The sequence below is a fragment of the Pinus tabuliformis genome, chromosome 8 (assembly GCF_031772625.1).
Source record: "Pinus tabuliformis cultivar Carrire ecotype Pingquan chromosome 8, CPIR1, whole genome shotgun sequence".
Classification (NCBI taxonomy): domain Eukaryota; kingdom Viridiplantae; phylum Streptophyta; class Pinopsida; order Pinales; family Pinaceae; genus Pinus; species Pinus tabuliformis.
Window position 1 is genome coordinate 1921883385 of NC_142294.1, and position 17067 is coordinate 1921900451.

The 17067-nt window shown below is 37.9% G+C and overlaps 2 protein-coding genes across 2 annotated transcripts; both read right to left on the reverse strand.

The window, feature by feature from the left end:
• Positions 1-8033: 8033 nt before the first annotated feature.
• On the reverse strand, positions 8034-8492 carry LOC149244193 (uncharacterized). The gene has a single exon (XM_089371465.1). It carries the CDS (start codon positions 8490-8492, stop codon positions 8034-8036), a length of 459 nt encoding a protein of 152 aa, XP_089227591.1.
• A 7-nt stretch (positions 8493-8499) lies between these two features.
• On the reverse strand, positions 8500-13970 carry LOC149244194 (uncharacterized). Its single transcript, XM_089371466.1, has 2 exons — positions 12180-13970; positions 8500-12066 (listed from the first exon to the last, which is right to left on the reverse strand). The coding sequence occupies exons 1-2, from the start codon at positions 13968-13970 to the stop codon at positions 8500-8502; spliced, it is 5358 nt and encodes a 1785-aa protein (XP_089227592.1).
• Positions 13971-17067: the final 3097 nt, after the last annotated feature.

The following is a 17067-nucleotide window of genomic DNA, read 5'->3' on the forward strand; positions in this document are numbered from 1 at the left end:
AAGATATTCTACCCATTTTGCATGATTCTGACTAAGCTTTGGCTGTTGCATAATGTACTGGAATGCATGATTGTTTGAATAAAGTATAAACTCCTTAGACATCAAGTAATGTATCCACTTTTTCAATGATTGCACAACTGCATAAAATTACTTATCATAAAAAGAATATTTCTTCTTTGATTCATTCGGTTTTTCACTTAAATAAGCTACAGGTCTGTCCTCCCGACTCAAAACAATGCCAATAGCTTCTCCACTAGAATCACATTTCACTTAAAAAGGTTTATTAAAATCAGACAAAATTAAAATAGGTTTTTCAGTGATCTTTCTTTTCAACAACTGGAAGTTCTTTTATACGTCAACAACCCATTTAAATGGTTGTTTATCCTTCCTTATAGTGTCAATAATAGAAGAATTGATGTTACTAAAATTCCTTATTAATTCTCTATAAAAACTATAAAGACCATGAAAGCTTCTTACCTCAAAAACACCTTTTGGTGAAGGCTAGTCTATGATTATCTTCTCTGGGTCCATCTTTAATCCATCAGCAGAAACAACAAAGCCCAAATATACTAACTCTTCCTTCATGAATGAACATTTCTTTAAATTTAGCATTAACTTTTCTTATTGCAGCTTTTGTAAGACATAATTTAGATGTCTCATATGCTCCTCTTTAGATATGCTATAAACTAATATATCATCCGGATATACTATATGAATTTACCAATAAATTTTTTCATCACTTCATTCATAAGCCTCATAAATGTACTAGGAGCATTTGATAATCCAAAAGGCATTACCATCCATTCATACAGTCCTTCATTTGTTTTAAAAGTAGTTTTCCATTCATCTCCTTCTCTAATCCTTACTTGATGATACCCAGTTTTTAAATCCAGCTTTGTAAAATATCTTTCTCCACTTAAACAATCCATCAAATCTTCGATTCTAGGTAAAGGAAATCTGTACTTGATTTTTATTTTGTTGATTGCTCTTGAATCAATGCACATTCTCCAGCCTCCATCCTTCTTTGGACTCAACACTATTGGCACTGCACAAGGAATCAAACTCTCTCTAATCAGTCCTTTATCTAACAATTCTTGAACCTGTTTTCTGATTTCTTCATTTTCTATGGGAGTCATCCTGTAAGCTGCTTTGTTTGGCAGATTTTCCCCTAGAATCAAATCTATATGATGACTAATTTTTCTAATGGGTGGTAACTCATTAGGCAAATCACCTAGAATGATATCACAATAATTTTCCAGCATCTCTTGAATTTCAATTGGCAAATCAGAAATTTTAGTAGAAGTAGTTATTACCTTGGGTTTGAAAATAAATGAAAAATTTACCCCATCCTCTTCAATCTGCTGCAAGTATTCTTTTCCTCTCAACAATAGAGTCTTTGGATCAGATTTTCTTGTTGCATCATCTTCTTCCATAGGCAGTAATGTATGATTAATACCATCTTTACCAAATTTATATGTGTTCTTTTTCCCTTCATGCATAGCTCCTCTGTCATACTACCAAGGTCTTTCTAACAATATGCAACACACATCCATAGGCATTACATCACATAGAATTTTGTCTTTGTAGCTGCCCAATTGAAACCCCACTTCACATTGTTCATTCATTAACAATTGATGTCCTTTTTGAAGCCATGACACCTTGTAAGGTGTTGGATTTTTCTCTGCCTTTAATTTCAACTTTTCCACCACTTCTATAGAGACCAAGTTATTGGTGTTGCCACTATCAATTACCATTTGACAACATTTTCCTTAAGCCTTGCACACAGTCCTAAACAAAGTCTTTCTCTGTGCTGGTTCAACAACCTCCTTTGCTGGCTTCAACAAAACTTTGTTAACTACCAAATATTCCCCTTTCTCTGGTACATCTTTTTCTTCTGGCACCTTTGTTGCTTCCTCTTCAGTCTGAGAAACAATTACATTTCTCTGATTTTTTCCTACGTTTTCTGGGCACTCATAGGCTCTGTGTCCCATCTTGTTACATCTGTAACATCTGATTTCTCTTCCTCTACCTCTACCTCCTCTTCCTCTGGAAAAACTCCTTCTGCCACTTGCATCACCTTTTGTGGGTGTATGCTGACTCGAGCTACTGCTAGCTCCGTCTCTAGGCGATGTAGATCTTCATCTACCGCCTTGACTTCCTCTTCCTTGGAAAGTACCTCTACTTCTGGCAGATTTCTTCCTCATGATCTTTTCTTCAACCTTCAATACCATTTGATAAGCCTCTTCTAATGTTTTAGGAAACAACACAATTATCTCATCTTGGATCTCCAGTGTGAGACCATTTATGTATCTTACAACCTTCTCGTTTGTATCTTGAATTTTTCCAACTCTTATGTTCACTCTGTAAAATTCCTCTGTGTATTCTTTCACTATCAAAGACCTCTGTCTAAGGTTCTGCATGAAAGTTGATAACCACTTGAAAAAAACTTACCTCTCAACTTTGTCACCATCCCGTTCCAATTTTTAAATTGGCTGCTTACCAAGTCTCCTTTCTGCCTGCACTCCATCCCACCAAAGTGTTGCATGTCCTTTCAATTTTGTGACAACAAATTTCACTCTCTTTCCTTCTTCCATTTCTTCATAATCAAAGAATTTATCCATGTCATTAATCCAGTCTATCAACTCCTCAGGGTTTAAACCTCCTGTATAAACTGAAACATCAAGTCTGGGCTTAGATGTGGATCCAAACACTGATTTAAAGAATCTCATTTCAGGAGTAACTTCTGTAGGTTCCTCTTCTTCTGCAACCTCAACTTCAGGCTCACTGACACCTCCAACACCTGCATCTCTTTGATTTCCCATTTCCAGTGCTTCTAATCTATCTTGCATCTGTTGCATAACTTCCAACACTTCAGCATTTGCAACTAGTCTTCCTCTTCTTTGACCACCACCACGTCTTCCTCCAACTCTGAAAGCCATCTTGGATTTATTTTTCTGGTCTTTCAAATCCTGCTAAGTGTTAGTAGGGCTTTGATACCACTAATGGTGGGCTGGTTGCAGGTGTTAAGGATAATCGTTCAAAACTAGAAACTATTCCTTCAAGTTTGGGTGGAACTTCTTCTCGGTTTTCCTTTGGAGTATCAGTCATCAACCTCCAATTTTAATTATTCTGCTAAAATAGCAAAACTGTTTAATTTACCTGGTATATGGAAAACCTTCAAATTTTCCACGGAACCAAAAGGAATTAAAACCCGAGTTCTATAAATTATCATGTCTGAAATTTAAATTAAATCATGTGCATCTTCCAACGCGATCACCGTCAGATCTGACCCCTTAAAGAAAACGGTCACGATTAATTGAGCTATTAACTCAGTTCTATAAATTATTGCGTACGATTTTGGAATTAACGTCTACGCTTGTTGGCACGCGATGACCCTTAAATCTGTTGGATCTGTCCGATCAGATGACTCTGATCTTCTCCTGGGTTTCTCGCGAATTTGTCAGGTTTCCTCGTTCCACCAAACTTAGCACTTTCACCAAGTTTTTTTCTTATCTGTCAAATTTATTTCAATGCACAGTGAGCGAAGATTTTGATGCGACAACACAAGATTATACAAAGTCTAATTCTAAAGGGCTCAAACTGGAAATCAATAGAACTCAGAAATATTTCGAAGGAAAATTAAGAGACCTTTGGGATTTGACCATCCATGCACAATATTCATGAGATACAGAGAGATTCCAAATTCTACATTCCAAATCCTCTATATCCAAAATCCTATTCTACTAATTCAAAAATTACATAAATACCTGTACATACAATAATCAGATCCTAAATCAATGGATCGAATCTGCCTAATCCTAGATAATATCCAATCTCCATGATATTCTCCTCAAGAATCTCAACTGGCCTAAATACTTGAATTAATTACAAGATAATTCAAATCCCTGAATTCCAGCTCAAATCCTATCTAGAAAGCTTTGTAAAGTGACAACTAAAGGATCCCACTCCTTTGCTTGTAATTTTTTTTGTATTTTTGGAATAAAATTCGAAGTCTTTTGTCTTCAAACCTCATGCTCCTGCATCACTATTTTTTATAATTTTTTAAAATTAATATAAATATAAAATTCTATATGTTATTTCATTTAATCACTTTACGAAATATTTAATCCATTTTTATAACGCAAAATTAATTTTTATTTATTTTTAAATAATTTTATTTATAACTAAAATATAATTATAATAATTATATAATATTTCTTTTATATAAATTTTATGATTTACAAAATATTTTATAATAGGTAGCAACCACTAACACCACAACACAAAAAAAAATAAAAAAAAAATAAATTAATTAATTTCCTCCCATCCCATTAATGTCTTTAACAGTTAATATATTGTTAAGAGTAGGGAGATAATATTTCTTTAGTACTAGGAAGCAATCATAGAATCATGGCATATGCATAACAATGATAATATATACATATATCTGTCCATGGTTTGTAACATCGAGAAGTTTCGTGAATCCTCTATCTGGTGCTCTTGACATTAATTCTTGTTCTGTCTGTATGCGACATTAGTCTCCTTGTTTGCCATTGATCATCTTAGGCAACGATTGGACGGCCCAGGTTTCAGAGGGGCAGTTAAGGGTAACCATCCCCTCTCCGGCCACTCCATCCACATTGCCATTCTCTTCACGTGTCCTAGCTACTTTGCAACAAACCCGAACGCGCGGAGGGTTTTGATTCGAAAGTTTCATGGTAATTACCTGGTAAGTTCTAGTGGTTCTCTCTTATCTTTTTTGTAGCTAAAGCAGTCTCAGGTTCTCACAGTGGCGTGATTTTAGATGTTGCAGGTGCCCCACTCACATGGAGAGTTATTTTTCTGGAAAACACCATTACTCCTCAAACGCCGAGCATGACTGTATTATTCCAAGTAACCCACTATTTTCTTATTTCTTTATTTCTCTCAACTTTCTATGATAAATTTCTATAGGGTTTGACTTGCCTTCATCATGTGGCAAGAACTCTACCATGCTCCTTTCTTGGTAAATTCTCCTCATTTTTTTCTTATTATCCAGTTTCTAGTTATGGGGAGGTTATTAGCTTAATTATTTCCCTTGGTTACACTTCTTAACTTTCTTGTTGCTTCAGGGTTATTTACATCTTGTCAACATGATGAATTGAATCGTACATTGGGTTTTCTTTTCTATCTCCCAAGTTCTTGAATTCTCTTGTCTTGAATGTTCAGGCTTTCTGTTTTAGTTTGAATGTCGTGAGCCCATCCTATCGAAATTAGTTTATTTTTACCACTTTATTTAAGGGTTCTATTTATATTCAAAAAAATCGACTGCAGGTTGGCCCCAAGTTTCATTTCAAGAATCTTATGTCCCTCTCTAAAGATTTTTCAGAGTGCAGTCCCTTTATATGTATCTTATGATAATGCTTTTAAGGTATTCTCATAACTCCAGACTTGTAGAAGTTTTCTTCTAGGCTTTGCGAATGTAAAGTTTATATTTTTTGGAGTATATATATATAATACTTGTCAATACACTTCCGTTATAAATGGTTAAACTCTTTTGATTGTTAAATTCTCAATCCTTATTTTTCCATATGCAATGGTTTAGTTATGCACTAATTGTGGCCAAGAACCGATAATCTTGGTTGATAAGCTCATATTGTTATATGGGATTCGAGTTTACTACCTAGTTCTCTTAATTATTATGTATTCATGATTGTTTTGTTTTATGTTAATTTCAAACCTTGAACTTGTAATAATTTGTTTGTAATAATTTGTTTGTTGTAATTTGGTTTTATGATTATTTGAATAACAAATTCATTAATTTACCTATTACATAAGATAAGTTGATTAATAATGCAGACATGCTACTTCTATCTTTTAATTCTATCATAGTAGTTATTAACGGTACCACTAAGGTAGACAGAGCCTAACCCCATCACGCTTTGTCCATACCACTTCTCGTATTTAGGTATATGTAATTAGGAAGAAGGGTTGCTCTCAGAATGTTCTTCTGGATCCAGAACGGGAACTACCCTACTTCCAACTTACTATAATTTCCTGAAGAATTATTACAGAAAACACTTATACTCTAGTTATCGTTTAATTTTGTATTCAATATAAATTAGTTTGCATGCTATTTTTTCCCATTGTTTTATTTTCATTGTTCCCCTTTATAACCCTAGGATTTCTCTAATCCTATTAGGGTTCTTTACCTCTACACATACTTAATCGTATATGTAAACAATTACTTATGGATACAAAATCACAGTTCTTTTTCTTCGTTTTGGTTTCAAAGATTAACAATATTGACCATCATTACTAATCCTTATCATACCTTTCTTTTAAAACACAATAAGATTACCTTTCTTTTAACATAGAAATATTTAACCATAACAACTTTTCCTAGAATAGATTCTATTGACTCTGTAATCTATTATTTCATTTCTTAATACAAAAGAAATATATTAAAAGAGTACTCAAAACATCTTTTCTTTAGAATAATCTATATCTAATTTGAGACCCATTGGTCGAATTCCTCAATACAAAAGGAACATATATAAACATTATTGCTTCAAAACATAACTATATCTAATACGAAAGTTTAGTGTACTTATCTAGATAGCTTAAACCTATCAAGGAATTAATAGGGAAAGAAGAATCTTCCACACAACCAGTGAGATTGGAAATTACATCAACTTCTCCCCCGAGCCTTTTTAATTTTCTAGAGTTGTTTAACACACAACACTATCTATTTGACCTCAAGAATCTCAGTCCAGCCAAGAATTCTCTACATGTAGAAATTTGATAGAAATTGCAACTGCTCAAGAATTCTAACTGAAAATCTTGAGACACAATTCTAATCTACTGATCTACATAATGAAATTCACAATTTAAAACAACATGCATAGACATGAAATAAGAAAAACCACAAATACACAATGATGTATAGGGGAACGCAACTCATCAAAACCCCTCAAAGCCTCTTTGTATTAATCAATGAATTGAGAAACTACTATAATTGCTAGCTCCAACTTTAAGCTCAACTTTCAAAAGAATAATTGTTTGCTTGTTTAATGAACAAGATATGGCCAACACTTATCCAAATGTTTACTCACTAAGGCCTCTATTTCCTTCTGAAATTCCTGAGGAAATTGGCCCCTATTAGTAAGGAATTTCCTCCAAATTGATTGCGCAATTCCCAAGGATTGATCATTCATTGCATGCAAAACCTATACATTCAAGACTAGTCTACAATTGATGTTGCACTTCCATGTCATATCCACTTCAGTTGAGGAACTCAAATTCTCTACATAAACTAGATATTTTGGGTTGATTGATCAATTAACTAAGAGATCTTTGAGTTAGACTATTGTTCCACTATAGGACTAAGCTTCAATTGACTCTAATGATATTTAGAGGTTAGTTAACTGAATACAACTGAAAATAACTAAATTGGATTACTAAAATTTAGCAATCACGCATTCATAACTGAACTCCAAGCCCTTTAACTCAAATTTACTGAGCTAACTAAGTTTTTTTTTTTCACAAAAAAAGACCATCCTTTTATTAAAAAAAAGGGTTACATAAAATATGTAAGCATAACGCCGAGACTGTATCCACCAGCAAGCGGGGAAAGTCTCAGCCTACTGCCAAACCTGCTCGCTGATAAAACAGAGCAAGCCACCGCAAGAAGGAGAACCTCCTCCATATCCACACGCTTCGCTGAACTACTGCCAAGCCTGCTCGCTGCTAAAACAAAGCAAGCCACCGCAAGAGGGAAAACCTCCTCCAAATCCACACGTTTCGCTGGAAACATGATCACGCGAGAGAACAACCAGAGTGCGATCAGAGTTTAAGGCCTCAGAGATCCACAATAAACACTTTGAGGATTCTGAATCCGCTACAGAGAAAAGACTGAAACCGCTGCCCGGGCATCCACAAATAGGGAAAACAGCCCAAGAAGCCGGCAGGGAAAAACAGAGAGTAGAAGAACAAGGAAAAGAGCAGAAAAACAAAACGATTATTTACAGGAACCGAAGAAACGAGAAGATAAGTTAAGCAAAGATGGGTTGTTCGACAGATCGAACCACCCCATTTTCAACCTCCGAGACAGACCACGACCCCATCTCAAGTTCAACTCCTTCTTTAGAAAGACGGTCCACGGCAAAATTCCTTTCCCGGTAGATATGACTAAGAGAGATCTCCATGAAGCGACTCCTAAGGCGAGAAACTTCTCTGAACAGAGGAAACAGAGTAAGATTGCTGCAACGCTGAGCCCCGTTAAACCACTTCACCACATTCATGGAGTCCCCGAAAAGCTGAGCTTCTCTCACATTTCTAAGAATAAGCCAGCTGAGGAGGAGATGAAGGGCTTTCAATTCGGCAAAATTATTTGAACCCTGTCCCAGACCTATTGAAGCTTTAACAACCTTCTCCTCTGAAAAGTGGATGATCAAGCCAGCCCCGCATCGACCATTAATATCCGAAGCCCCATCAAAATAAGCCCACGACATAGAGTATCTAATGAGTTCTTGACAAACAGCTCTGGAAGGAATTAAGAGCTTGAGGTATAGGAATACTTTCATAAATGGCAGCTCCTTCAGCGGCAAGTCTTCCAATAGGGAAGGCAGAGTCCTTGAAAATAACTTGATTTCTAGCTAGCCAAGTCCCCCATGTAATGAGTAACGGAATGGTTCTTTCTCTTTCATTTGAGGAATCGTTCCACCATCTCTGCCAGGCCTCTAAGAGCCCCTGCCCTTCCCATCTATGAGGGACATTTATCATGCTTAGCATTGCTGCCCAAAGGCTGGAATTAAAAGGGCAAAAGAGAAATAAATGATGAACTGTTTCAGCACTGTCTTTACACAGTGGACATCTGCCAGGACCAATCCTACCTCTTCTTTGAAGGAAATCCCACGTAGGAACTTTCTGGAATAGGACACACCAGAAGAACAATTTTGATTTAGCTGGTCCTTTTAACTTCCATAACGATTTAGTCCACCAATCCGGATTCTCCCAACCATTTTGAGACATCATCCATTTGTAACCTGCCTTTGGAGAATAAAAACCATTCTGAGCAAAAACCCATTTTAGCTCGTCCGGGGAGTCAGAAAGCCTGACTGAGGAATTGAGGAGGTCCCTTGTATACCTGTCCCATTCCTCCAACCTATCATCGGTCAAATCTAAGTCTCTTCCTTGAAGCCACCCTTGATTCCAAATGGAAGAGGCCCGAGGATCAGCTACCTGGTTTAGAGTGTATAGACCTCTGTCTTTTAAAGCCGCAACCAATCCCTGAGATAGAGTAAATCCCTCAGAACAGCCAATCCAAGGATCTCGCCCCAAACGGATCTGAGTTCCATCTCCCACATACCATGCCAAACCCTTCTCTATGATGTTAACAGATGCAACCACTGCTTTCCAGACCACCGAGGAATTTTTGGATGACTTTTGCGGCAGTCTAATCCAATCTAGCGTTGATAATGGATCTATATATTTCCTTTTAGTCACAACAGTCCACAAATTTTCCGTAGTAATGATCCTCCAAGCCAACTTTGCTGCAAGTGATTGGGAGAAACTAGCAAGGTTTTTTATACCCCAGCCTCCCCACTCTTTAGGGCGGGCTATTTTGTCCCAAGCGATCCACGGGGTAACTCTCTCAGACTTGGACCCCGCCCACAGAAAACTGCTGCATAATTTCTCAATAGAATTTAGGATTCCTTTGGGCACCCAGGTCAGGCTCGCCCAATAGACTGGGATTGCCATCAGAACTGATTTTATTAAAACAAGCCTACCTGCCCGAGAGAGCCACTTGTGGCTCCAATGTTTCAGTTTCGAATCCAATTTTACAAGGATCCACTGCCAATCTTTTATCCTATAATTATCTGGTTTCAGATAGAACCCCAGATATTTGAAAGAATCCTCCAGCGATTTAACTTCAAAATTCAGAACCAAAGCCACTCTGCGCACCTCCTCTCTAGCCAGACCTGAGCAAGTAAGAGTAGATTTTCTCTCGTTTATGCAGAGGCCAGTCGCTTTCAGAAAGAGGTCCAAGATCCTCTTGAGCATCCTACAGTCTTCGAGGCTGCCATTGCTGAAGAGTATTATATCATCCACGAAGAGAAGGTGAGTGACCCAGAAATTTGGAGCAACTTCGATTCCTTTCAGAAATCCTTGTCTTTTTGCTTCATGGATCAAACGACTGATTCCGTCTGCTGCCAGCAAAAACAAGAGGGGAGAGAGCGGACAGCCTTGGCGCAGGCCACGTTCAGGGCTAAAGAAACTGGAGGCTGCTCCATTAATCAGAACAACTATGGAAGAAGACGAAACACAACTCATAATCCATCTTACAAATTCGAATCTGAACCCCAGATGAGTTAACAAAAGTCTCAGATATAGCCAGCTGATTCTATCGTAAGCCTTCGATAAATCTATTTTCACAACGACTCCTTTTTTCTTTCCAACTTTAAGACTGTGGAGCGTTTCTTGGGCAACTCCCACAGCTTCATGAATTTTCCTGCCATCTAAAAAGCCAAACTGCTCCGGAGAAACATTTTTAGAAAGGAAGGGTTTTAGCCTGACAGCAATGATTTTAGCAATAATTTTGTAAACACATGTACACAGAGAAATGGGCCTGAAATCGCCAAAAGAACCTGGGAGATCAGATTTGGGAATGAGTGTTAGAAATGTAGCATTAAAGGGTTGATAGATAGAACCTGAACGCCTGGATTCTTCCACTACCTCCACTAACTCATCACCAATGAATTCAAAGAAATGCTGGAAGAATTCAACTGTCCAGCCATCCGGACCGGGGCTTTTGTCCTTTTGCATCGATTTGAGGACGCTTGCAACCTCCTCTTTAGAAATAGGTGCCATGAGAGATTCATTGTCTTCCTCCTCTATAAACCGTGGGAAAATCTGGGCAACCCTTATAACTTCTGCAATTGAAGCTTCACCTGGAGCTTTAAAGAGGTGTTTGAAATAATTAACCCCCTCAGTGGCCAACTCTTCGAAAGAAAGCGCTAAATCACCATTTGCTTTCTTCATTTCCCATATTGTGTTTGAGTTTTTTCTCCCTTTAGCATAATTCTGAAAAAACTTGGAATTTTCATCCCCTGCCTGTAACCAGATCGCTCTGCTTTTAAGACGCCAGCTTTGCTCCCTGAGCTGCAGAATTCTCCTTCTTTCCATTTCCAACTCATGAATCCTCGATCGAGATTCACCTGTACCATAGCCCAGACTATCTGGATCTTCAAGAAGGGCGAGTTCTGAGTTAACCGCTTGCATTAATTCTTCTTCCTTCAGCTTCTTTTGTAGAGCCCAGAGTTTTGAAGCGGCCTTCATCCTTAATAAATTTTCCATAAACAGCTGACTTCGATTCTCATTTTCATTGACCACAGCTTTCCTCCAAGTTTTATGAAAAAGACTAGTGTATGATGCATCCAAAAGCCAAGAGGAGTTAAATTTGAAAGGGATACCTGGCTTAGATAGATCTCCTTTCACTTCCAGGAAAACCGGTAAGTGATCTGAGAGGCCACCATCTCCAACCCAATGCCTAAATGCCTGTAGTTTCTCAGCCAGCATATCACTTATTAAGAAACGATCTAGTTTCTTCCCAATCCAGTCATCTCCAATTCTGTGGTTCCTCCAAGTGGGACGCAGCTTTGAAGGGATAACATCAACAAGAGGCGATGAGGCCAATTTCTGATGGAAGAAAGCAGAGAGGGGGTCCGCTCTAGCATTGACCCCCCAAGATTCAGTCAGGCCCAGAGAAAAATTGAAGTCTCCACCAATAATAAGATTTGGATGCGCCAAAAAAGACTTAGCGAAGAAAGAGTTCCAGAACTTCTCCCGCTCCGAAATAGGACCATAGATATTCAGAAAAAGAAAGGGAATACAGAGTTCGTTGGAGAAAAGTTCCACCGCCAAAACGTTTTCTGATCCCCAGGAAGAGATTTCACGCGCTACCTTCACGTTAAACCCCAAAACCACACCTCCTGAATGACCATTTGCATCCATTGCATGAAAACTCCAACCCGGCAGAAGCTTATGAAGACAACCTATAATTTCATCTCCTTTCCCAAGAGTTTCCTGAAGAAAAAGAATATCAGGTTTGTTAGACCTGACCAGATCCTTCAGAGCTAGTTTTTTGGGGATACTAGCAAGACCCCTGCAGTTATAGGATAAAATGATCATCTAAAAACCTCAGGGGGTGATTGCTTTGCTCTAAGCACCCCTGGCAGGGACAACTGCTTCCCTCCAGCAATATCAATGATAGCCTTCAGCTTTGCCTTCGACAAATCCGACTTCCTCCCTCTTAACTTCCTCGGACCTATGGACACCTCATCCATTGCCAAACCGCCTACTACCAGCCCTTTTCCTTTCCTGGTGGCTAAAGGCCTTAGATTGTAATGAGATTCACAGCCTCCATCTCCAAAATGCGTAGAGCCGTGAGAAGGAGGGGATGGAACCGACATTAGAACACTATCAGTTGGGTTTAGTCCCTTATTCAGGTCTGTCATATCGTTTGAGAGTTGACATAACAGACCTACCTCGCCACTACACGACACATGCAGAACGCTTGAAAAGTGAGGGGAGGAGTATTGAGGGGGGAGGGGACAAGCCTGATTCGATTCATCCATTACAGGGATTGCTGAGAAGCCAACTGTAGAGAGCCGAGTTGATACAATAGCACTCATTGTCACCTCAGGCTGAACAATTCCAATTCCCCCCATGAGCTCCAGACCCATCTCCTGAACACTTGCCAAGACTTCGGCCTCCTTGAACTGAACCTCTTCCTTCTGAGAGGTAATCTTCATTTTTTCCTTTTCCTCTATCTTAATCCCATTTTTCCTCTGCCTTCGATGACGACGATGGCCAAGAGGGCATTCCCGAGCCAGATGTCCATAAACTTGACATCGATGACATCTAAAAGGAAGGTTTTCGTAGTCCAGGGTCTGGATAAACTCTAGACCACGATACTTCAGAAGCATATCATCCGCCAGACCTTCTTTGGGGTTTAAACTTACCATAAGGCGGGCAGCGCTCCAGTCATGAGTGTATAAATAAGATTTATCTGAATCAAGAAACTTACCCAGAGTGTTTCCGATTGAGGAGAAGGCCGAGTCAGTCCAGAAATGAATAGGGAGACCCATTAGTTTGACCCAGACTGGAAACTCCTCTGTTTTTTCTTTCTGGGCATCAAAGAGAGGCGACCATTTCCTGAATAAGATAGGCCTCTTCCCTAGGCTCCAGTGCTTTGCCAACACCCATTCGACATGCTCCTTTTGCCCAAACCGAAGACAGAACCAGCCTCTGTCAAGCATCTTGATCTCTTCTGGTTGTCCCGGAGCTTCTTTCCATTCAGCCAGAGCCCATTGCTTGATGAAGGCCACCGAGAACTTCCTTCCACGGACTCTGCCAACTAGAAGGGTTTCTAATGCTTCCAGTGCCTGGTCTATGTGGATATCCACTCCAAAAACACAACTAGGTCTTACTGACTTTTTCTTGCAGATTTTGGGCTTCTTCCTCTTTCCACCCACTTCCTCCATCTTATCTTCTCCCTCTACAGCCTCAAATGACTCAGAACGCTTATCAGACTGAAGATAGGTGCCTTCATTTGGCTCCTCGGCCATCCTGGAACCCCCACCCGCCGATGCTGAAAAACAACTTTGATTTTGACCCTCTTTTCCTGAATCGTTCAACTCCCTTCCCACCTCTTCTACAGTCGAGGGCCGAGCAGAGCTTGAAAGCAATCCTTTCCGCATTATATTTTCCCCAGAACTCCGTTCAATAGCACCTTTTTCCTTTACTCCTGCTTCCACTGCCATTTCCAAGCTTGCTGACTTTACTGCCTGCTTCGGAAAGAAATAATGCAGGTTCTCCTCTGACTCTTCCAGTCCCCAACAGGCGAGGAGGTCTTCAGGTGTCGGTTCAATATCCAGCGACTCCTTTCGAAAATACCACTCCCGCGCTTCACCTAATCCAGACTCCATTTATGCCAAACAGAAAACAGACTTCCAAAGACACCAGCAGCTTCGGGCCCACAGCATCCAGCTCCCAGAGCTCAGCCATGGCCGCCATGGTAGACCGCGCGGGAAAACCTGTTCAAAAAATCTTGTTCTTCCATCACCGGGCCAGCTCCCCGAAGAACATCCGAGCTAACTAAGTTATAATAGCCATTTCAAACTATTTAATTGCTTCAAAGTTTCCCTGCAGATGTGGGAATTCAATTTACTCAATTTGACTAAGGCTAAAGTCAAATTGAGCCTTTCTTGCTACATTTTTTCAACACTAAGCTTCAAGGTTTCCACTGGCTCTTGTCCAACTCAAGAATGCCCTAAGAAGTGTCCTGCTCAAGGTTTCCTCTCTCCTCTTTGTTGCCTCAGGCCTTCCTGCTCTCCTATTGTCCTTCCCGACGTTTCCAAAACTGAGATGTTTTAATCTCTTAGGGAGGAGGAAGTCACTGTATCAACTACTTGGAAAATTAAATATTTTCTTTTTTAAGGTCTTCTCCGATAATTCCATGATTTAGCATAACACATTTTTTCAAAGAAAGTAAACAATAAAATTTAACTTCTAGAGCTCTTTTTATTAACTTTCACCTAGCCTATAAATTACCAAGTCTTTGCATAGTAAAGTAAATGAAAAAAATTTACACGATCTGGGAGGGTGTTACATCTCACCCCTCCCTTGTGCAAAATAATGTCATTGGTGTTCATTCTTGCCCTTGGAATGGGTGAGTGTATGATTCTCAAATAAAGTTATCTTCCTCCCAAGTGGCCTCTATCGAGTGAAAGTGTCTCCATTGCACTTTAACCTCGGTGATATTTCACCTTTGTAACATTATTTCTCTTTGATCGAGAATGTGGAGGGGATGTACCCAGAATTATCTGTCCAATTTAACCTATTTCACGTCATATAAATGTTATTAATTTATATCAATCCTCATGAAGTATTATTAATTACACAAGAATTAAGTATTCCTTCTTACCTATACATCTTGTCAACTAATAATATGTATAGAGTCATACACATATTTCATTAACAAAGAGACATGGAACACATTACAAACTCGCATATAGCTGGGTAATGCAAGCTAATAGGCAACAAGTCCAATTCTTTCTACGATTTGGAAGGGTCCACAATATCAAGTTGTTAATTTTGCAAACGCACCTGACCATAAAGTGTTTTTCTTGGGTTTCAATCAAACATATGCATGGTCCCCTGCTTGATATTCTTTATAAGTCCTTTTCTTATTTGCATATGATTTATGTTTATTTTTGGAAGATATCAAGTTCTGCCAAACTTTTTGATGAAGCTCATCAATATGTACATTATAAGGGTCATGATAAACATAGTTACCGATGAAACAAGAAGATGACCTAGTACCCGTTTTTTTAAGGTAGCAAAAAATCTCTCAATTTTGAAAAATGGTGAATGAGAATTCACCTTTTTTTAGCATATTTTTGCCACTTTCTATTTTTTTATGTATCAAGTATGAACAATTTTTTTAAATGTTAGTGATTTTCATGCTGTTTTGAAAAGTGTTGATGCAACATCAACACATTTTTTTAGAGGCCTTATTTTTGACACTTTAAATTTTTTGATGTATCAAGTGTGAACATTTTTTTTTGTTAGTGGTTTTCATCTTGATTTTCAAAAGTGTTGATGACCATCAGCCCTTTTTGTTTAGAGGGCATAGTTTTTACACTTTAAATTTTCTAATGAATTAACTGTGGATAATTTTTTTTTTAATTTTGTTGATTTCATGTTAGTAATAAAACATAAAAATAAAAATAAAATAAAAAAATGACCAAAAAAAAAATCAAATACAAAAAAAATTATAAAAAAAAAAAAAACAAAAAAACAAAATCAAAAACAAAAAAACAAAAATACGAAAAAACAAAAGACCTATAAAAATGTAAAAAATAAAACCAAAATTAACTTGTAAAAAAAAAAAAAAAAAATCAATTAAAAAAAAACGAAAAAAATAAAAAATAAATTTAAAAATTTCAAAATATATATATATAATTTAAAGAAAAACAAATTAAACCAAAACAAATATATATATATATATATATATATATATAAAGTTAAAAAAAAAAAAAAAAAAAAAAAAAAAAAAAAAAAAAAACCTTTAAAAAGAAAAAGAAAAAGAAGAAGAAGAAGAAGTAAAAAAAATTAAAAATAAAAATAAAAAAGACAATTAAAATAAAAAACTAAAAAATATTTAAATTAAATAATTTAAATAAAAAACATTAAAAACAAAAAAAAATTAAGAATTGTTTTTTTATATTAAAAAAAAATAAACTATAAAAATTAAAAAACAAAATTGAAAAAATAAATTAAAACAAATAAATAAATTAAACTAAATAAATTAATTAATTAATTAATTAATTAAAAAAAATTCAAAACATTTAAAAATATATATATATATATCTAAAATTTAAAAATTAGAAAACAATTAAAATAAAATAAAAACAATTATTTAAAAAATTATATATATATATATATATATATATATATATATATATATATATATATATATATATATATATATATATATATATAATCCCCCCCTCTTGACAACCCCAGCCATCCTCCTCCACTCTCTCGTCCCCTCCCTCCCCCGTAGCTCTCCCCTCTTCCCTGCCCCTCGTTACCCCGCCCCCCGACACTCGCCCTCCCTCTCCCCACCTAGTCCTCCCCACCTGCTCGAGCCCCCAGACAACGGCCAATAAGCGGTAGGACGATTCCTGCAGAGCCCCGCGCACCCACCCGATCCCCCAGCCAGTGGCCAAGAGGCCGCAGGCCGATTTCCAAAATCGACCTTTGGCATCTTGGCTGCTAGCTAGGGGTCCAAGCGGGCGGGCAGTGCCGGGTGGGGAGGGGATGGCTAGGGGGACGAGGGGGAGGGGAGAGGGAAGGGTCGGAGGGAGAGGGGAGAGGGTAGGGTTGGGAGGGTAGGATCGGGGGGAGAGGGTAGAGGGTGGAGTGGGGAGGAGAGGAGGGGGACGAGAAAGGGGCTGGGGTAGGGGGAGGTGGAGCGAGGGGGGAGAGGGGGTTATTTTTTTTTTGTTTTTTTAATTT